We start from the raw sequence: 22,987 nt of genomic DNA on the forward strand, positions 1-22,987 counted from the left end.
AATCATAATTTTGTCATATGATCTAACAACTACATCCCTAGGGATTTACCCTATAGAAATGAAAAATTTAAATTCACACACAAAATCAGATGAACCTCCAAGTTACTACGCTAGGTGAAAAAGACATACCAGTCTTTTAAAAATTGCATACGGTTCCATTCTATCTATATGTCGTTCTCAAAAACACAAAACTGTAATGAAGAGTAGATCAATAGTTAGGGATGAGGCCAGGGTATAACAGAAAGGAAGTTTTTTGTAATGATGGAGCTGTACCATGACTGTGGCTGCTGCTCCATGAGGCGGTACGTGTATTGAGAATTCATGAAAACTTTGCCAAAGACAATGCTACTAGACCATAATTTTAAAAATAAATGTCTAAACTAAGCACAGCGAGAGGTGCTGCGGGTAGGAATGGTGGTAGTGTAGTTTATACCTAGGAAATTAACCCTTCATACCCCACCCTTGCACATTTCACACATCAGCGAGAGAAGGAAGAGAGGATGTGCCTTTTCCAAACCACCTTCAATCTACTTCTAGTGGGCACTCTATAGTGTCATCGTTATGATCACGAATTGCACACGGTTCAATCCTTGACCTCGGAAGGATATCTAGAAATGCATACTCTGGTTTTTATAGGTTAAAACTGATGGATCCTGGCACTTCTTTCGCAGCCTGTCAGAGAACCTAGAGAGGCCTTTCTTCGACAAGTGGCGTTCTAGAAGAGATGCTGCCTCCCACGTTACCTTTGGGAACTCGAAGGAGACAGGTAATATTTGGGGCATATTTTTCTGTGGTTTGTTTCTGAAGATGTCAATCAAAAAAGGTCATTGAACCTAAAGCCAGCTCAAAGCACTGCATGGAGAATCTGAAGGCATCACCCTTCACCAGTCCCAGACACATGCTTCGTGATGTTTAACTTAAGATAACCTCTACTGTTGTTTCGGCATCTCTCCTGGGGCTCAAATCTCATGTATATAAGGGCATCTGGTTTCCTGCTGTAGTACTTAAAAACCAACTTACTTTTTACCTAAAAAGGAAACAGATAAATAAACCCAGGAACACTGGGTCAACAGCCATCAACTGGAGGCATCGTCATTCCATTTGCAAAGCCAAGGGGTGATGGGGCCTGTCGCGCAAAAAACATAACTTTATAAAAATAAAGATAGTGTGTCTGATTTTGATTACATGTGCTTTTCCATATGAGGAATCCAATTAATGCCTATGTACTACAGGCTATGAGAGGGCGTGCCCGAGTGGTCCCAAGAGCTAGCACTATACCCGCTGAGGCAGTACAGGAAGGCAAGGAGCAGGTGATAAGTTTCGGAAGGGGGTTAGCTGGTGTGCTAGTGTGTTAGCTGTGTGTTAGCTGTGTGTTAGCTGTGTGTAGTGACTGCATGCTGCTCAGGTGGGAGGTCTCTTGATTACTTTCTGCGCAGTTTGTCAAGGCTCGATTTAGTTCAGTACTAGCAGAGGGCTCGTTATCTGAAGTAGTGGAGTTATCTGAGGTGGTACAGCGGAGATACAAATACAGGGAGTGACAAAGAAGGGCCTGATAGTGCTAATCCATCCCTGACAGCCCACAGAGCTGGAAAAACAGCGCACAGCAAGATGCAGCTCAGGACTATAACCCAGTATGTAGGAGGTAGAAGCAGGAGGATTGCTGTGAGTTCCAGGCCAACCTGGGATACTCAGTGAAGTCCGGGTGATCTTAAGTTGCTGAGTGAGAATTTTGGTCTCAAAACCCAAAAATAGAAGCAACACCTCGCCACCGGTCATGTATTGAAATGACACATGAAAACCCATTTATGTTCTCACAGGCATGTATTGCCTTATTTAGTCTTATTTCTTTGCCTTTAAAGCAGAGAGAACTATAATGTAAAAAGAGATAAATGTTAAATCCATTTTATTCTATAAGATAAAATAAAATAAAGTGATAGTCCTTCTCAAGTGTTTTGTCTACATCAAATATTATCACCAGACTATCAATATTAATTTACATTTCCTTTTTTTATTTCATTGTTCCCAGGGTCCCATCACCAGGGTCTCCCCACTGTAAACTCCATCTTGAGGTAATTACATAAAGCATAGAGTGGTGTGTTTTGCTAACCTCTGTATGACAGGAGATGTCTGGTAAATTCACAACACTGAGCTATTCTTATCGGATGTAGTCACAAGGGGGCATCGTCCTCCTGTCAGCTCTGCCTGCTGAACCATCCATCAGCAATGCTGCAGATTTCAAAGCAAACAGGATGTCATTTCCAGCAGGAATGGGGACTGGATTTTGTCCCACCTTTGCTCCCATTTTTTGGACTAGATTTTTGACGTCCCAGAAGGGTCTTTCCCAGAACCGCCCTTTGCTGTCTCCAGTCCCACTTCGGCCCTCCCACAGACACACATGTATCTTGCTTTGATTTAACACTGACAGTGACAGATGACTAGGGTGCTGTCCTCACCTCAGAAACTGGTCCCAGTAAGTACACAATTGATGCTCTCTGCTGACACTGAATCAGGATACAGGAGAGGTGAGCAGGCACCCTTTGTCTCCTGTCCACTAACACAATTTATTTCTCTTCCTAGAGTATTTATTTCACAAGATGAGGCCACAGCACTTCCCTTTGGTTCAGGTCTACATTGCCAATTTATTTAGGTTCTTTTCCTTCTTAATGGCAGTATTTTATCATTTCCTGTGCCTATTGCTATACTATTGTACAGGCCAGGAGTTCTCTCTGCCTTGGCACTGTACATGTGGTGGGATGATGGTTATTCATTGTCACGGCTGTTCAGGACACTCAATTATTTAGGCGCATTCCAGTCTTTATATGCTAGATGCCAGTAGCACACCCCTCCAACAGACATGCACGTACGCACGCACGCATATACACACTGCTCTGTTGTCATCTCAGTGCCCAGTGCTTGACAGAAACATTCTTAAGAGAGTCTAGCCTGGGGTGGCTGAGCCTCCAGAACCCCACAGACATGAGAGCATATGGAATACAAGGTAGTTCACTTCTTAGGACCAGAAGCAGAGAGGGCAGATTCAACCCCTTCAAAATACACTCCCCATGGCCTGCTTCTTTGGCTCTATACATTCTACACAGAAAACTGTGGCAATTTATGCAGGAGAGAGTAAACAAATAAAGGCATCTGCTGCCAGCCAGGCAGTGGTGACACATACCTTTGATCCCAGCACTAGGGAGGGGAAGGTGCGGGTGAATCTGTGAGTTCAAGGCCAGTCTAGTCTACTAATAAGAGAAATAAATTGTGTTAGTGGACAGGAGACAAAGGGTGCATGCTCACCTCTCCTGTATCCTGATTCAGTGTCAGCAGAGTACTAGAGTAAGTTGTAGGACAACCAAGACTGCACAGAAAAACTCTGTCTTGGAGGGAAGAGAGAGGGAGGGAGGGGAAGAGTAATAGAAGGAGGAGGAGGAGGAGGAGGAGGAGGAGGAGGAGGAGGAAGAGGAGGAGGGAGGGGAAGAGGAGGGAGAGGAAGAGGAGGAAGAGGAAGAGGAGGAGGAGAGGAAGAGGAGGAGGAGGAAGAGAAGAAGAGGAAGAGGAGGAAGAGGAGGAGGAGGAGGAGGGAGAAGAAGAAGAAGAAGAAGAAGAAGAAGAAGAAGAAGAAGAAGAAGAAGAAGAAGAAGAAGAAGAAGAAGAAGAAGAAGAAGAAGTGGAGGAGGAAGAAGAGGAGGAGGAGGGTGGGGAGTAGAACTGGCTTACAATCTAGTTGTGAAGTTATATCTAACTGCAGGAAGTATGGTAAAATGCACCTTTTACTCTAGATATCTTTGTGCTCAGCTGAAATTCAGGGACTCCGTTGCTTTTAAAGGGGAAGGCCTAGATGTCTGAGACTAGACTGATGGTTAGCTACGGTGAGTGTATGGTCTAAGTGGGGATGACTCTGTGACTGTCCTTGCTCTCAGAAAGCTACCTTAAAGTAATCCCATTCTGTTTTGTTTTGTTTTGTTTTGTTTTGTTTTGGTTTGGTTTGGTTTGGTTTGGTTTGGTTTGGTTTGGTTTTTCCAAGGTGATGATAGTGGTAGCTTTTGCTAAACTGGAGTTCATAGGCAAATATCTCATCTCATCTGGAAAAAAAGAGACTAAATGTAGCATGTAAAGAAAGAAGCATAAGTGGTTATGAGAGAGAGAGAGAGAGAGAGAGAGAGAGAGAGAGAGAGAGAGAGAGAGAGAGGGAATGAATATGGTGGCCAGGGTCCGATGTCAGGTATCATTCTCAATTGCTTACCACCCTATTCTGCAAGGTAGGATCTCTACTGAACCTTGAGCTCACCAATTCAGCTCGACTGCCTGGCCAAGGATCTGCCTGCCTCTGATGGCAGCTGCACATCACTGAGCTCCACTCTTTACATGGATGCTGCAACTCTGAACTCAGGGCCTCCTGCTTGCCTGGCAGGGACTTAACAGACTGAGCCATTTCCCCCAGCCCCCTGCCATACCCACACCCTGTTCTCTTTTTGAGGCAGGATTTTACTGTGGTCTGGGAGTCTCGACCCTCCTGCCTCAGCCTCTCAATGCAGGGACTATAGATTCAGGCAGGCTCCACTCTGCCTTCAGTTTCCAAGCCTGACTTCACCACCCAGGCCTTTCCCCAGTTTATTTACTTGAGCCAATCAATCCTTTCTTTGTTTAAACAAGGAAAAGCTGGACACTCATTGCTTGCAGCTAGAAGGTCTTAAAACAATTATCTACCTCCCGGGGACACACAGATAGTGTATAGAGCAGTTGCTGTGGTCCTTGAATGCTACCTCCTAAGGATGTATTTAAAATAACATGGGGTAGATGAAATTTGGAAACTCTAAAAGAGTTCCAAGTTGAAATGGGATCTTAGTCCTCCTCAGAAGACCCAAGATCTTCTTTCTCACTGTTCCTTGCCCCTCTTCTACACACACAGCAACTGTGGAACATTTTCTTCTGATGTAGCTTGACCTGGAGGATGGGGGTGGGATCCTATCTCACTTTTCATTTGTTAATATTTTGCATTCAACTAAGTACATTCTCGGTGATCAGTAAGAGGTGTTGGAAATGGGACTTGGACAACATTCATGACTAGAGGATGTGATATGAATGCCCAGTGTTTATTGTGCACATGCTGTGCTCTGAACACATTCCTAAGAGTTCTACTATTTTATGATTTAATCCTTAATATGTTATTGTTACTTCACTTTCCAGATGAGCAAACTGACACAACCAAATAAATAACACAGCCAGGGGTTCACGTCAGGGAAATTGATCCAAGAGCCCAACCACTTCAGCCTACACGCTCTGACACCTCTCATGTTGAAGGTGGCTTATTAAATAGAGTTAGAAACTCTGGAGTCATTTGATTCCAAGGCAAAATAAAAGTAGACACTGGGCCAAAGCCTGGAGGTGATGGGGGTTCATGTAACTACCAAGGGTTCCTCATTCTTAGCTGGAATCTTTTAGCCAAGGGTCCCACCTTCCATATAGCATGTAGGTGCTTCGTGCGTGTGCAGCTTTGAGGTCTTGGAAAAATCACTTCAAATAGCAGTTGGTATTCCAAAGGGTATATATGCCAGGGCGATCTATCTAATCTGTTGAATCAAATAAAAAAAGATCATTTTAAGACAACAGGGTCTCTACTTGATCCTCAGAGAAAGCTTGCCTGGCCTTGGCTAAGGCCAAGTTTGCCTTCTAAAGCTGTTTAACCAAGGTCAGCTGTAACTGGGTACATATATTTATATATCTCTGTGTGCACACATATGCATATGTAATCACCCATATTCACTTCATGTGTGAATGCCAAGTTGATGGCGACATCACTTTTACCTCTGACATGTTCCTAGACATGATCCATGTCGGTTTTTCCCTGCCCCTCCTCTTGTTACCTATAGAGCATCACAAGCTGCTCCTTGGAGGAAATCACAAACAAATACATGAGTGGTTAACTGCAGGAAAGGCATGTGATAATTCTGCATATGCGATACACAGGGGTGGGCCCCACTTCATCAGCCTGTGATTTGAACAGGTTCTCAGGAGCCTGCACCACAATCAGATAGGTCCTTCAGGAAAGTTATGCAAATATTCACTTTGGGAGGCTTAGACACGCAGCCGCCTCACCCCACGCCCAAGAGTGGAATGAACCCCAAAAGGTGAGCAAGCAGTTTTCAAAGCGAGCTTTCGACTCAGCCAGCCCCGCGCGCGTGTTTTCCTCTACAGTGTTTCCAATTACTGTGGCACTCTTGGTATCCAGATCCATCTCCAGCGAATTCCTCCGTAGCTCCTTGCCAGACATATGGGATCAATCAGTGCTCTTGTGAGGGAATGTTGACAGCATGACAGGCGAGGGGTTCTGGTGTCATGGAATCTACAAGAGTCTTTAGCTGGATCCCCGGGCAAGAGAGAGAGGGGGAGGAGAGAGATAGAGGAGAGATAGGGAGAGGAGAGGGAAAAGGAAGGAGAGGACAGACAGAAGGAGGGAAGCGACTCTGGCTTCACTGCCCCCTTCCTTCAAACATTTTATAGTCTTCTGGAGAAAGAAGGAGGAGGAGAGAGACCAAATAGCGGAGAGCCAGAGAAGCAGATCCCTTCAGTCCCTCCCGAGTCACAGAGCTGCCAGAGGAGTCTGGATCGTGTCCCCAGTGTCACATGCAAGAACGCTGAGGTTCGCGGCTGCTACCCAGGGTCCCCCTCCTCTCGGTCCAGGACCCCTGGCGCCTCTCTGCGCTCTCGGGGGACTGTCGCCTTGCACTCCCCGGGGCCACCGCTCGGTCCCCAGCGCGATGTGGACGCGTCTGGCCTTTTGTTGCTGGACTCTGGCACTGGTGTCGGGCTGGACCAACTTCCAGCCCATGGCCCCGTCGCTCAACTTCAGCTTCCGCCTGTTCCCCGAGGCCTCGCCGGGGGCTCTGGGCAGACTGGCCGTGCCTCCCCCGTCCGGTGAGGAGGAGGCAGTGGGGAGCAAAGTGGAGCGTCTGGGCCGAACGTTCCGGAGCCGCGTGCGGCGCCTGCGGGAGCTCAGCGACCGCCTGGAGCTCGTCTTCCTGGTGGACGAGTCGTCCAGCGTGGGCCAAACCAACTTCCTCAACGAGCTCAAATTCGTGCGCAAGCTGCTGTCCGACTTTCCCGTGGTGTCCACGGCCACGCGCGTGGCTATCGTCACCTTCTCGTCCAAGAACAACGTGGTGGCGCGCGTGGATTACATCTCCACCAGCCGCGCGCACCAGCACAAGTGCGCGCTGCTCAGCCGTGAGATTCCGGCCATCACCTACCGCGGTGGTGGCACCTATACCATGGGCGCCTTCCAGCAAGCTGCGGTAAGACTCCCCTACCCCCAGGCCTACGTCCCAGGGTCCCTTCCGCCCACCAATGCCAGCCTCTTCTCTAGCCCAGTTCAGCTCCAGCAAGGCTTAAGGTGCCCAAGATGAGCGTCCCCAAACGCGAACATTCTCCTGCTGTTCTTGTGAAGGTCCAGACTGAAATGGGTCTTAAACGCTTAGTGAGGTGTCACGTTTCTTAAAGGGTCCCTTTGAGGGACCCTAGTAGGAAGGGACCTTTAAGCTCACTTAAGCTTTCGAGGAAACTGTATATGTAAGCTGTAACAGGTATGGTTCACAAATATTTATGAAGATGGGACACGTAGTGAGCTGAGGACAGCCCTGATTCTTTTTCGTGACAGACTCTGTAACTTTGCTTTCAGTTAAATTGGTTATTATGTTTGTGATAGGTTCTGTCCTGTTTCCCAGACTGGTCTCCAACTTACAACATAGCAGAGGGTTTCCCTGAGTTATGATCCTCTGCCTCCGTCTCCCAAGCGCTGGGATGACAGCCATTGGCCACCAAGACGTTATGCTCTAGGTCTTACTAAATGTTTAGCATCTGACAGAAGTCACGTGCTAGACTTTAATAAAAATGGGTCTTTTTTTCCTAACTACCAAGTAATACACAGTTGATCATAATTTGGAATACTGAGAAATATTTAAGGCAATCCATCAAGTCAATGTTTGTAGAATAAATGGAACGAAAGAGAGTGGGGAACCTGAATAATCTCTTTATCCTTAAAATTCCAGCGGATATACAGTTGGATGTTGTCCAGTATGTTGTTCATATATCATTTCAACAAACTTGCTAACATTACAGCTTTGCAGCCTGCATTCTTCGGCTGTTGTATATGATTCAAATGTAATTAATTCATAGTATCCTGTGGCAGACAGCACTGGGTCCCCTGGAACTGCAGTTGCAGGCCGTTGTGAGCTGCCATCTGGGTGCTGGCAGCAGAACCCATGTACTCTACCTGAGGAGCCAGCGCTCCTAACCACCGAGCCACATCTCCAGCCTTAGGACAACTGAGTGCTGGGAACTGATGTGTGGGGAGCATGCATTCACGCCTTTTCAATAGGGAGTTTAGGAACCCCTCTTTGATTGCTTCTAAATTCCTTGTTTAGTAAAATATATAAACATTTTAAACTTCTTGGTTCACATTGACACCTCCTCTGGAGAGTTGTATAAATTTACATCTCCTGTCATATGCATGTGAATACATGGCTTTTTTATTTTAAAAAAGGCATCATTGCTAACTTGATAACTAGAGGAATTATTTTAGTAAGTTCAAGTTTTACAATCTTACATATAGCATTAGCTGGTGCATTACTGGGTATCTGTCTCTTTTTCTTTCCAGCCTGGTCATGGTTTTTGCCCATTTTGCCATTACAGGCAAATTTATTTATTCCTGCAAAAATTTTGCATAAACTTTTTTGTATTAAGGCCAGTGACCCTTTTTGCACATGCAGTGAATAAAATTTCCAGGTTTTTTGTATTTTACTTGTTTATTACACTCTTATTGAATGAATAGTTTAAACCTTTATTTGCTCAAATCTATCAAATTTTGTTTCTAAGACCCAGAGTTGGATGGCGGGGGAGAGAAGGCCCAGTAGTTAAAAGGTCTTACCTCAGCAGCCACTTGGTGGCTCACAGCCATCTTTAACCCCAGTGTCAGAGGATCCAGACCCCTCCTCTCACCTCCCTAGGCATGCACCTGGTGCATATATAGACAAGCAGACAAAGCACTCAGACACACAAAATAAATCTTTAAGAAAAAAAGTTCTTATATTTGCTTATTTTTTTTTGAATGAGTATCTTACTGCCCAAATGCCTTCCACTTAACATTTGCTTAATCTGGAACTTGCCTAGGGGGCCCCATACAAAGATGTCTCAGTGTTTGTTAATTTCCCAGCTCACTGATTTGCTCACTAGTCATTAACTCTTTCTCAGTTTAGTTGAATACGTTTTTAACCCTGTGAATACGAATGGGTACTTGGCCCCCTCCTGGTCTTCTATCTCATCTTAACTCTAAAGTTCACAAAGAGGACTTAGTTATTGTAACTACAATATGTGTAAGTGTGAGATAGTGAAAAAGAATCTCCTTTCTGGGTTGTCTTATCTTTCCTAGGCGTTATGTAATGTGAATTTTCAATTTATTTTCATATAGTTCCAATGAAGCTCATAGGGATTTTGATTTCAATATAGAAAACATTAAAGTAATTGGGAGCTATTGCATTTTTATGATGGTGTTATGTCCATCCAGACTTTTTCTATCAACCAATAGTAATACTTTTAAAAATGTAGACCTAATTATTTACAACATTTTTTTAAATCTATGAATCTATCTTTTGTGGTATTGAGGATCAAACCCAGGCTCTCACAAATGCTGTGTAAGTGCTCTATCACTGAGTTGTAGCCCAAGGTTTCTTCCCGGTTTTTTTTTTTTTTTTTTTTTTTTTTTTTTTTTTATTATTCCTTTGAACTTTTTACTGTTATGAGGCAAGGTCTCATTAGGTTACCCAGGCTAATCCTGTGCTATGATCTTCTCACCTCAGCTTCCTGAGTGGCTGGTGTTACAAGCCTGGACCAAGAGGCCCAATTCCTCTTTTAAATTTTATTTTAAACAGTTATTCTTGAAGTATCAAAAATCATCACTTTTGTATCTGTATTTCCTCTTCATGTATGCATGTATGATGTATCTTGGTCCTATCTTCCCCTCGCCTCTTTCTCAGCCCAGCCCTGAGCCTCCATCTGTCTCCCATCCCCCACCTCACCTCCTATCTTTATTTTTCTTTATCCTCCACAAAGTCCAGCTAGGGCTGCCATCTGTACATATATGGAGGACAGAATCTTACAGTGCTGACCAGGTCATCCTTGAACCCTGGAAACAGGGGGGCTCCCATCCCAGCTTCTCATGCAGCTAAAACTACAGGCAAGGGCCACCACACTTAGCAATCAGATTCTTAACGGATACTATGCGTCTCTTAGACTCATTCTTTTCCCTCTTCATAAATTTTACTTTACTGATAATGTATAGAAAATGAAACAATTTTAAAGTTTCCTCTAAACATACTGTGAATACATAACACAAGCATATTTGTGCCCATGCATAATGCATAAATAGTATGCGGACCTGAAAGTGAAGGAGCTGTTCACTCTATGTAGGTTTCTACGTCCCTTGTTTTTCATCCCACTATTTATAATGGAAAATTCCCTTCTACTTTACCAGGTTTTCTTACAGCCGCATAATTTTCCACTGTAGATTGTACCTTCATTTCCTCTTGTGATGAACTATTATTGTATATGGAGGCTGTTACAAACGGCGTAGGATATATTTGTCAGCATCTTTGATCATCTTATCAGTGTAAACTTTTGAAGGGACATCATTGCATTCGAGCATGTGTGTGCCCCTGTGCTGTGCAGAAAATGGCACCAGCTTGCACCCCAGTGTGGTGTCCATGTAGGCACTAGGATGCAGACTGGCCAACCCAAGCCAGTATTTAGATACTCCCCGATTTTGTGTGTGAGGAAATGTATTCCTCTCTATCAGCAAGGCTGAGCATGGTCTCAGGCACGCTGTCCAGTTCTATAGCTGGCCCCTTTTGAATACACATTTGAACATTTGGGGACTATTACTTTTTTTTTTTTAATTTTGGCATGATTCTTTTTCTTCCTGGATGGCAAACATACTTCAAATCTTAATCCAACCCCTCAGCTGCCAATTAGATGGCACCTATCATTTTATCAATCTACTGAATCTAGTTTTCTTTTCCTTTTCTTGTGAACTGTCTGGAACCCTAAAGGCTCTACCCCTTAAGGGATGAAGCAGAGACAGAGGATGCTCTCTCTTTATTGAAATATTTGAGCCGGGCAGAATTCACTTTTGGGCATACTCTGGCCTGGCTTCCACCCCCAGTACTCATCAGACCATCATAGCTGGGCTTACTGTTAATGCCACTCATTGCCTGCCTTGCCACAGGGGATCCCAGCTGCACTGGGAAGCCACACCTGATCCAGCTCTTCTGTTTGGCTTGCCCAGGCTTGCCCTGAGTTTCTGACAATGTTGGTCCATACGTGAAGTGGGGGATGAGTCAAGGGCACAGTGCTTCCACAAGATCTCCCCTTTTGCCGGCTCCCCCTTCCAAATACCATGTATTGTCTTGGAAAGCAGGGCTGCCAAAGCAAGGCTCCTGTCAGATTTATTCTCTTTGGAACCATCTGTGACTAGCAGGCCGAGGTTTCTCAGATGTTTCTTTTAACTGAACTTCGCCTTGACTTTATTTTTCTTTCCTCGTCTTGGTTGAGTTATGAGAAGGGACAGAGGTCAGCTGGATGCAGTCCTTGTCCGCACGGAACCTTCCTTATAGGCTTCACAAGCCCCTGATAGGCATATGCAGGTATAAAATATAATATTTAGATAAAAGTGACAAAAGAGAACCCACACCAGGACATGGTGCTAGTGAAGCTCTGACCCTGGTTTTTTGCATGTAGATCAGACACGGGCATTTCACTGCCAACTTTGTGTGCAAATGGTAAGTCATTGAGCTTGGGTTCAGATATGAAACTGACACTATTAGTTGGAAATGAAATAATTCATCAGGCTTCCCATGAGTTTGCAGAATGGTGGCACTTGAACTGCTGGGTCTTGGTCTTCATATGCAATACACAGATATACAAATAAATACTCTTACCTCTTACAAATTAGACGCTTTATTTCTCCTTTAAAAATATTTATTTTCAATCATACGTGTGTGCACGTGGCTTTGTCTATATGAAGACAGGCCAGAAGAGGGTGTTGGATCCACCGGAGCTGGAATTCTAAGTGTTTGTGAGCTGCCAACATGGGTGCCGAGAACTGAACTTGGGTCCTCTGCAAAAGCATGTGCTTCCTTAACCACTGAGCCATCTCTCCAGCCTTACTATGAAGAACTTGTATTACTAACATAAACACATTTTAATTGCCTAAACAAGAAGGATCGTAGTTGAGTGCTTTTAATCGTGCACCTTCTTGAGAACATGTGTGAGGACGCCTGTGATCAGCACCCTTGGTTGGAAAGGATGGACATCGGTGTAGACACACTGTCTCTAGCTACCTCCCCTGCATACACCAAAAAGTCTAGGGCCAGAGTAATGAGCTCTGTAGCCTGCACAAGCCTTGAGATGTGGGCACCTCCCTGTCTTGCCATCACTTGTGCACATGTCTATCCATGTCTTTAATATGCTGGGCTTCGTAGTTATCTCCCTTCTCTTTTCCTCCTCCTGTCCTTTCTCCCCATCTCCTCCTGTGTTCTCTCCTTCTTTTCCTTCCTCTCCTTTGCATGTTTCTATCTACTATCAGGAAGTCACTCCAGGACCTCAGCCAGAAGAAAAAGATAAAGGCAGTCACACTCCATTTAAGAGGACTCTTGTCATAGTACACATATTCTTTTCCTGTAGGTCTCATTGAGTGAGACTTGAGCTTATGCCCTGCCCTTAGTTTCAGGGAGCTTTCTTGATGAGAAGGAAGAGCAAACTAGGTGCTGACATATCTGATGCCTATCAGAGTCAATGAAATCATACTAGAAAAACTGTCCAGACACTGCCCTAAATTGAATAAAACTCTCAAGTATGAGTGCAGTATCAAAAACTCCCTCATACAATTTCGTTGGCAATTTTATTGGCAGTTAATGTTTGTCATTACCTGGATGTCATGCCATATGTCTCTAATACTAGCAGTTGGGAAGAAGAGTCAGAAAGATCAGGAGTTCAAGGTCAGCTTTGTCTTAGGAGCAAGTTTGAGGCCAGCCTGAGCTACATAAGACTCTGCCTTAAACAAACAATGTGTGTATGTGTGTGTGTGTGTGTGTGTGTGTGTGTGTGCGCGCACAGGCGCACGTGGGCAGCAAATAAACACCTAAAATATGACCAGTATTTATCTACACAGAATATATTTACCAATTTTAATGTATATTCCTCCATTTGTAAATGTAGTTGTAGTGAACATGTATAATTTATGTATTAATCTTGTATGTGAGTAAAAGTGACTGAAGGGGATAAAACCTTTGGGACTTTGAGAAGTACATTCTAGTATGATTGCTCTGAATCATAAAATGCTTTTAATCTCATTAAGATTTGTTTTATTTGTGTGAATGTTTGCCTATGCATGCATATGTGTATATGCACTCTGTGGGTACAGGGAAGAAAATTTAGGGCCCTCTCAAGAGCAACAAGTGCTCCTAACTGCTGAACCATCTCTCCAGTTCCCAAAATTCTTTTTAAATATCGGCTTCCCCCTCCATAATCTTCATAAGAACGCAGCATCCTGCCCTACAATACAGCTCTACTTTCAAAACCAAGAGGACATCAAAGTTTATTGACTGGAAGTTGAAATGATAGAATTCCAGTTTTGTTTTGTCAAGTGCCCGGGGCTATATAGCATTGAGTCTTTCAGGGTTTACAACAACCCTGTGGTGGAGGCAGGAGTCACCCTCAGTGCCCTCCTGCTCAGCCCGGCTATTCTGTACTCCCTCCAAATCCACACCAGATCCTGCAGGTACACATAAGAACCTGCAAACCAGTGGCAGTGGTCTTTTGGAGCCTGGACACCTCTCAGAACAATAGAACCGATAGTCAAGATGTAAGACCAAGCAAGGGTTGAGGCTGCAGATGGTAGACATAATTGACTCCATTCCCTTTCTGAGAGGGAAAATGTAGTCTTCCTTGGTTTGTCATACATGGATAGGTCAATGACTGACAGTCTGTCAGGTTTCTCATTCTTGCTAATAATGAGCATCAGAGAATATTTTTCAGGGATGGTCGAGGTCTTCCAACGTTTAATGCTGTCTCATGTAAAAAGCAATTGGATCAAAGGATCCATTGTCTTGGTTGATTCACCTTCCCTAGCTCCCAAGCTCTCCTCTGGTCCACAAAAGGCAGGCTCTTGGCTTCTCGTTGTCAGCCAAGATGCATGTTGCTTTCTCAGGGCACCTCATGGTGGCTCACTCTTTCCCCCTTATTCCGGGCCATCCTATTTGCAGAAGAAAACTGTACTTATTAGTCGTATTGTATAGACTCATCTTCCTAGCAGAACCTGAAATTGAGAAAAATAAAACCTTTCGCTTGCTTATTTCTGCTTTTATTTTCCCTGCAGCCCCCATTCCTAGCCAGGCTCTTTTAATTTTAGTTACATTTCCTCTCAAACTATGCGTGCTTGGCTTTGGAGTGTTGCTTCAAAAGTGATAGTTTCGGGAAGTTGCTGTTGGAATTTTCTGGCCTTGATGATACCAGCGTTAATGCTGTTTGTACACAGCCCAATCTAATTAGTAAAACCTCACATTGCAAGTAAGCTGCAAAGGACATTACATGGGATTTTTTTTTTCTGCCGCCCTAGATTCGGTGCCAAGACCCATGGCTCGCAGTAAGGAGCATTGTGCATTCCACATGTTAATGAGAAGCACTAACAGCTGAGAAGAATATCTTCCTCGGAGTTCATGGGTCCTGTGCAGATCCACCCCTGCAAAGTCAATCACACCCTTCCCTCTCCAGAGGCACCTTCCTCTGTCCAAGAGGAAAACAGAGAAACAGAGCCAGAATGGAGGTCTTAGATTTGGGCAGAGAGCAGTGTTCTTATAGAATAACAGATCTCCCCTAGCTTGCGTGTTCTGTGTTCCCTCGTTCCAGCTGGGCAGAGGGAAGACCCGTACTCTATGTGCCAGTTGTTAAATGAGTTGGACAGAGGCACTGAATTGACTCTCAGCCTATGCACTGAAGAAGTGACTAGAAATACAGCCAATGTCTTGGCTTAAATTTAGACAGAAATATAAGCCAGGAAGAGCATCTGAATGTAAGAGGTAGCTGATCTGGGAGGGGATCCAAGCAACTACGGGAGGGAGAGGAAGGAAGAGAGACAAGGAGAGGACGGATGCCAAAGACAACATGAGTGGTAGTTGGTGTTTAACTCCGATGGAACACTGGGAGCTAGTGTCCATTCAAGCCTCGAGTATCACAGCGGACAGTAGGGGATCTCAGGTCTTTCAAAACTCCCTCATGTCAGGCACAGTTAAGGGTTGCTACCGTGGTCAATTCTCTGTCACTCACATATCCTCTACATGCAGGCAGAGTGGTCTCCATGCAATCAGGAAAGCCTCAAGCAAAAGAGATGCTGGTATGAGAAGTCTGGGAAGGTGCAGAGAGGAAGGCGACTTGGTGGAACTAGACCGGGGCTATAGCTCAGTGGTATAGCAGATGCCTTGCAGATTTGAGGCCCAGGGTTCAATCAGCAGCACTACAAAGCAAAGATGCATGGCTTTACATGGGAGGTGAGCCTTGCAAAACATCTGTATGCAAGCGATGCTCTGGCATCTAAGCTGAACCCCAGTGCCTAACATTATATGTGCTATGGATGGTGGGAGAAGAGTGGAAAGTGATCCAGAGAGCTCACCATGGGCTAGCCTCTGACATCACACAAATACAGAAAGAGTCACTGGGTTTCCCCCTTGTCTCCTCTCACTCTTTCTGTTTCAAAATTCCCTTTCTCTTACAGTCAAAGAACTCAAGTGAGTATTTATGCAACAAAAGTGGTCCTCATATCAAGAGTGTATTTCTTTTCAGGAATTTTAAAAGTACTTCATTTGACATTCTCCCCACATGTGGGAGAAATAATGTTTCAGCTGATTCTCCTGTTGCTGACAAAAACAACTTCGGACAAGATTTACGCTGGCTCGCAGCCCAAAGGCATAGGCCGTTGAGGTGGGGGAGGTTACAGAAGTAGGGATATGAGGCAGCTGTCACATTGCATTTGCAGTCAGGAAGCAGGGAGCTAACGGTGTTAGTACCCTTCATGCTCAGGCTAGGGACCAAGCTTGGGGAATGGTGCTTCCAATGACACACCTCCTCCAAGACCACACCTCCTAATCCTTCCCAAACAATTCTACCAACTGGGAACCAAGTATACAAATAGATGAGCCCGTGGGAGTCATTTTTATTCAGACCATCACAGTAGACTTGTCTGCTGGATGATTCTAGAGCTTGTCAAGTTGATAATCATTGTCAATAATCACAACTAATACAGGGAAACCAAGGAATCAAGAATCCTGAGCAGTTAATACATGACTCATCCATAGCACTCATTGGCTTACTTTATATCTCCCTAGGACCTAGAGTACTCACTATAATCTCAGAGTCCTCAAATAGTCACAGTTTCAATGTGCTTAATGTCATTGCAATAAAGGGTACCTTGGTGCTTCCCTGACAGTTGGGATTCTCAGGGAATGGTCAGTGGATACTCCTCTTTTTAAATGACCAGTGAATTGGAACCAGTTCACCCTACAGATCATTTTCTTCCTCCTGGAGCAAGAGGAAGCATTGAGAATAATGGCACACAGGCATGGATTCCTGCAGCTTTCTCCCTAAAACATGGTTAGGGAACCTTATCTCAGCTCCTATAGAGAGAAGGCTGTGTGGTGAGTTCAAAGCTGCATGTTCTAAGCTCTGGGTTACACGTCACTATCAATACTACTTTTAGTCACCTCTAGAGTCCTCATCAGTATAGGGTCTGGGATCCATTTTTTTCCATTGCATGGCCAGAGCAATATCAAACCCTTCTTGTCTCTTGTGGCAACAAGCAGTTATTTGTCATAGAATCACGCTTTTTCAGAATCTCTGGAGCTACTCTGCCAGCTTCCGCAAGCACTCGGTTCCTAATAGAAATGTTGGCTTTACAGTAACAGACTTATGAGCTGACATGACCGTTCTGGCAACACAGTAGAATTAAGTCGCTGCAAACAGTGCTGAGTGACAGGCAGTTACCACGCACCCCTGACAGCACTTTTCCTATGTGAAGTCATGAAACCCTACGAGAGCAAACCTCAATTAGCTGATATTATTGTCATGATCCCCAAAGTCCAGGGGACACAGAGGAAATGGTTAAGACCAAAGTCATACAGTGGGTGCATGGGCAAACTGGAATTTACATCCAGTGGGAGCTCAAGTCTTAACTCTTCAGCCCTGTGCAAAGCTACCTCTTGTTACCTTCTAATGAAGGTCTAGTACATGCAAGATGTAACCGTGCGTGCTTGATGGTGATGTTGGCTGTGAAGTCTTTCTGGAGAGGGCAGCTGGGCAGAAGGATGAGAGTGGTGCAATAGAACACACACACTACCAAGGCCTATGAGCATTGGAGGCCGCCATTTTAATTAATGGATGTACCTGGTAATCCCTGCTGGCCCTCATTGTCCTCACTGATCCCGCCCCCTGCTGTCCAGACAGTGGTTTCTTATGTGCATTTTCATGTGCTGTAGCTGCATCAGCACCCATCTCCCACATCCCAGGCCAATCACTGCAGAGGCCACGCCCTGCAGATGTTATGGGATCATATCTAGTAACAAAATATGTGCTCTAGTCAGCCTTATTTGTATAGATTTATGAATTCTTAGGTTTACCTAATATAAGATCAGCACCAAGTCATATTCTTTATTAAAATAAAAATGTGATTCAAGCAAAAGAAATCAATATTTTTGGTACTAGACACCTCAGGTATAACTGTCAATCATGCAACCCAAGATTTAGCCCATGAATTTGAATATTGGTCTTTTAACTAAATTCCATTTATCCTGATTTGAGATCTTCAAAGTTCACCTTCACCCCTACCCCCTAAAGTATCTTTTAAAATACTGTAGGTATCAAACTAGGGCTGTTTATAAATCTTACTCACTAAAAAAAAAAGGTATGTGTGTATGTGTGTGTTCGCATGTGTGTATGTGTTTGCACTAGTATGCCTGTACATGTTAGTATGTGTGTGTGTGTGTTTTCATGCATGTATGTGTTTGCACTAGTATGCCTGAACATGTTGGTGTGTGTGTGTGTGTGTGTGTGTGTGTATGTGTGTGTGTGTGTTTGTGTAATTGCAGAATTATGTGTGTGCATGCCTGTGTCCATGCATGAGCTACAGTATGCTCATAGAGGTCAGAGGACAACTTCAGTTGTTGGTCCTTCCCTTCCACTGTATTTGAGATGGAATCTCATCTCCATCCAGCTTCAGGAGAATGTCATGTCTCTGCCTCCTGCCCCACAGAAGCACTGGGATTCCAGGCCTATGGGCTACTGAGCCCAATATGTTTGTGGGTTCTGGGGCTCTGACCTCATGCTCTAATTCATACCCACTAAGCTATCTTCCCAAGCCTTTAATGCATTTTTAAAGAACACTCAGTTTTCTAAAGGCATGCACATAAGTAAACTGTACAGACGATTTCATTCCCTAGAGACAACACTATACTCAAAGCAATTTAAAAGTCCACACCGTGGAACCATGACAGGGATAAATAGCACAGCAGCCCCCGACCAACAATTTAAATAAGACACCATTTGAGTAGGAGCAGAAATATTTGGGATTTCAGAATTCATTTTTAATTTTGGAATATTTGCATATTTACCATGTGGCATCTTGGAGATGGGACTTAATTCTAAGCATGAAACTTATCTACCTTTCATGAACACATAACCTATCGGTCATTTTATAGAATAGTGTTATGACTTCTCCTGTGGAGAGAAAGTTCATTGTTGGAATATTCCACACATGACATCAGAATGGAGTTAAAACATCCCTATTTTTGTAGCATTTTGGGTGTCAGACTCTCGGATTTAAGGTTCTGCACTTGGGATGCTGCATGCAATCTGTGAATAAAATTCAACCCTAAATCATGTGGGGCCTAGCTTGTGCTTTTTAAAGATATAAACAGAGCACTTTGCCCCATGTTTAATTAATGTGATTATTTTGTACCAAAAAAAGAATGAAAAGAAAAGTACAACAAACTTGTAACTATCATTTACTTGGAATGCTAATAAATGTCACAAATTAAATGTGTTTTTAAAAATAAATTTACGTAACTATAATAAATACAATACATCATAAGTTCATGAACTTAAAAGTCTGCCCTCAGCCCTCACCCCTGTGAGTCTTCCATTTCTTAATAGATCTGGCTTGAAGTCTCTCTGGCTCTCTGAAGTGTTGCAGATCAGCGCTGTGGAAACCTAAAGACTTTCAATTGAACAATTAGATTTCCCGAACTTTTTCTTACATCCTAAACACCTGCTGGTGCCTTCCTTCCTGATTGTTAAAATATGTCATGAAAATATATCATTCCTTTCCTAAGTGGCTTTAGATCATGAATAGTATTTTGATACTTTCTAAAAAACATTTTTACACTTGAGTTTGTCCAACTTCCACACCATGTTGCCCAGTATCTGGTATTCGTTTGGAGAGTTGACCTGATAAATTTTTAAATCATTTTCTCTACTGGAAACCTCTAAGTATACCATTAACTTATTTCTTTCTTCGAGGACCTCTGTTTTCAGCACATGTCAGTCAACAGCACCTTTCACTGACAATTACCCACCCACCTCGTGTCCTGACCACCCACGGAGGTTGCCTTTCTCCGGCTTTGTCAGTCTCTCAGAGGTTGAGATGGCTCCTTGTAATTTTTTTTCTAACAATTTGGACTGGGGTCCGAAGAGCCCAGGGAGAATAAATTTGTGTTTGCTTTAGTTTGATTTTACCAGTAATTACATAATGGCGTCGGTACATAGGACATAGGAATCCACCATTGTAAGGAAAGTGACCCAGGCATGAGGAGAGGTAGAGACCACCTGCTCTGTTGTCCTAGGGTGGAAGATTAAAGTCTCTTTGCTGGGGTGCAGCTTTTCCTCCTGGCCTTGGGTTGGAAAAGCTGTGTAGGCTCCCAGTAAACCTCCCACTTCATTTAAGGCAACTAAGGAGATATCCAAGCTTTGTGGACCACCAAATATGACTGAGGCATCCTTTGAAACTGTTTAACCTTAAATGTGAGGGTGATCAGATTGTACTGTATTCACGTACGACACTGATGAGAGGTAAATGTAATACTAAAGAAGAAAATGCTGTGCTTAACTTCGAAAAGCAGACAGCACTGTGTCTGTCATTTTCTTTTGACTCTTATCTTTATTGTGTACATGGGAATTCATCAACACTTACACGTAATACACAGGAAAAATACTTCCTTGTTTTTATTTCTGAAGTTGGACAATGAACGTTTTCCTTCTACAAGACGATCCTCTCCTAAATAACAGGTGTCAAGCATATGTTATGCTGTAGACACAATCATGACTGAACTGTTCAAAGCGTATCTTTTGTGTGTCTGTGGTGGCAGGGATGGAACCCAGTGCCTGGCACATACTCGAATAGCTGTATTGCTGAGCTGTGGGTCAGCCCTGAGCTGCACCCCCAACCCTGAGCTGCATCTCCAGCCCACAGTGGAATTTTTAAATCTACTCATTGTCATTTGTTACTATAACATTTTATAATTAAAATACTTATGTATACATTTTCTCAACTTCTCCTACTATTTCTTCATCTTGATTTCCTTTCATCTGAAATACAATTTTTTAAAGATGTATTTTTTTATATGAATACACTGTAGCTGTTTTCAGACACATCAGAAGAGGGCATCAGATCTCATTACAGATGGTTGTGAGCCACCAGGTGGTTGCTGGGATTTGAACTCAGGACCTCTGGAAGAGCAGTCAGTGCTCTTAACCAATGAGCCATCTCTCCAGCCCAATATAATTATTTTTATTGCTAAATTTACCTCTGTTTCTTGCATCGTATTAGCTAGCATTCCTACCTTCCAATAAATGGGGGAATTTTTGTCTCATTCTTGAACTTAATAAGGGTGCTTCAAGTATTATTTTGGCCATTATTTTGGCCATTGGTTGTATGATAATTCCGTTTGTCACATCAAGCGTCCTTCTGCTCTTCGCTTACTTCATTTGCAACATTATAAACATGTTGCCAGTTGCCAACGACATTTGTAGCACTTGAGATGGTCTTTGTCCTTTGATGTTCTGGTGTAAAGCACACAAATGAATTCTTTATATATGGTTTCAAGCACTAAATGCTATTTGGTAAAATTATGTAGACGTTTAATATATCAACTACATATATTTTTTACTTTTTATTGAGCGCGTATGTCAGATTTGTGTGTAGCACGTGTGTGGGTGCTGTCTGGAGGTCAAAAGACAACTTGTGAGGATAAGTTCTCTCCTTCCACCATACGAAGCCTGTTGGGGTTGGACTCAGGTTGCCAGGCTTGTTAGCAAGGACCTTTACTTCCTGCGCCATCTTGCCATCTGGATTGTGATTGTTTTCTAAAGTTTTTCACAACACTAACAATGGGGTTTAACTTGACATTATCTACAGTTGACTTAGCAGTTTGCTTGTATCTGGTAGCACGGTTGGCATTTGGGCAAGCCCATTTGTACCGTTCAGATTTTCCAGATCTCTGTGTGGAAAGAATGGATGCTGGAGGTTGTCATGAGGAGGAAATTGTTTGGTCCTTGCAAATCCATTCTGTTGTTTTATAGTCTGGACTATGTCTGCTACTCATCAACCCCTGTGCCCACCATTTTCCAATGTGGCGTCCTGTCCCCATGGGTCCATTTCAAATTGGTGTGTGTCCTTGTTTAATAACTAAGGCATGTGTGTGGGTGGATAAACTCTGGACCCATAAATCTGAGATGAAGCTCGCCTCTGACCCTCTGGTTCCTCTGTGATTTGGCTAGACTGTTACAAATAGTCCTAAGAATCCCCGAGCCAACATTTTTCCCTTTCTAGAATTTCAGTCTATTGAGGTTGAGTAAGAACTTCAAATAAATGAGACATGCTAAATATGATTCACTGTTGGGAACAACAGTAACTGGAAAGCCCTGTTGCTGGAAAATACTCCGCTTGTGCTTCTGACATTTGTGTCAGTCAGTTAGTGCCCCTCTCTTTCACACCTGATACCACGATCAGGAAAATCTCCACACAGTGCCTGTGTATTATAGAGGCTCAATATGAATCTATTCTCTTTGTCAGCTTCAGTTCAGAGGGGCACAACAAGACTCACTCTGACAGGTTTTGGTTGGGTTTATTATTTTGTCCTGCACATTGGAATATACCAAGCAAAACTTATAACATATATTTATTTGTTCATTTGCAACTTTCCATGTTAGTCTCAAAACAGGGTTTCATTCAACCCAGGCTGGTTTTGAACTCTTGATAGTACTGCCTCCACTCTGGGTTCCAGGCATGTGTCACCATGCCTGGCTCCTACTCACCAACAGAAGAAGAATATAAGACGAATCTGCAGACACCTTGCAGACATGCAAGCATTGGGTTAGTTTTCCTTCAGTGGGGTTAGAATAACGAAAGGGGAACAAGATCACCAAGATGAGTTTATTTTACGGCAGAAGAATTAGATGAACTTGGACCGAAGCGCTGGAAGACCAGGGAAAAGATGGGGGGCATATTAGAGAAAAATGAAAACAGGTCGTGAAGAGTGTTCAGGCCCTACAAACAGTAAGAAAGTATTGTTCGTTGCAAAAGCCCCAGCCTGGGTGGAATAGCTAAACCAGGGGGAGGAGAGGTGCGGTGAACTAAGGTGAGTCAGGGAAGAGGCTGGCAGGGTGAACTAGGACCAGATAGTAAAAGAACCCTGGTTTCACTTCACAGACAGATTGGCCATATTTAAGGACCAGAAAAATGATTGCATTGAGATTTCAGGAAAATAACCTTAATGGCAGGTCAGAAAACGGGTTTGAAAGAATCCGCTCCTCTAGAGATGTCTAAATGAGCACCTGGAGAAAGACTGGGAGGATACAGACAGACGGGTAACGTGGGGTGGAATGCCTTGGTTTGGGT

At 43.7% G+C, this 22,987-nt stretch overlaps 1 protein-coding gene across 1 annotated transcript in view; it reads left to right on the forward strand.

The window, feature by feature from the left end:
- The first annotated feature begins 5,695 nt into the window (after positions 1 to 5,695).
- The window catches only part of Svep1 (sushi, von Willebrand factor type A, EGF and pentraxin domain containing 1), a 168,478-nt gene continuing 151,186 nt past the window's right edge, over positions 5,696 to 22,987 (forward strand). The window contains exon 1 of the mRNA XM_032903665.1: positions 5,696 to 7,292. Within this exon, the coding sequence (XP_032759556.1) occupies positions 6,759 to 7,292 (534 nt within the window). The 5' untranslated portion in view covers positions 5,696 to 6,758. The remainder of the gene's footprint in view (positions 7,293 to 22,987) is intronic.

Source organism: Rattus rattus, chromosome 1 (genome assembly GCF_011064425.1).
Source record: "Rattus rattus isolate New Zealand chromosome 1, Rrattus_CSIRO_v1, whole genome shotgun sequence".
Lineage (NCBI taxonomy): Eukaryota > Metazoa > Chordata > Mammalia > Rodentia > Muridae > Rattus > Rattus rattus.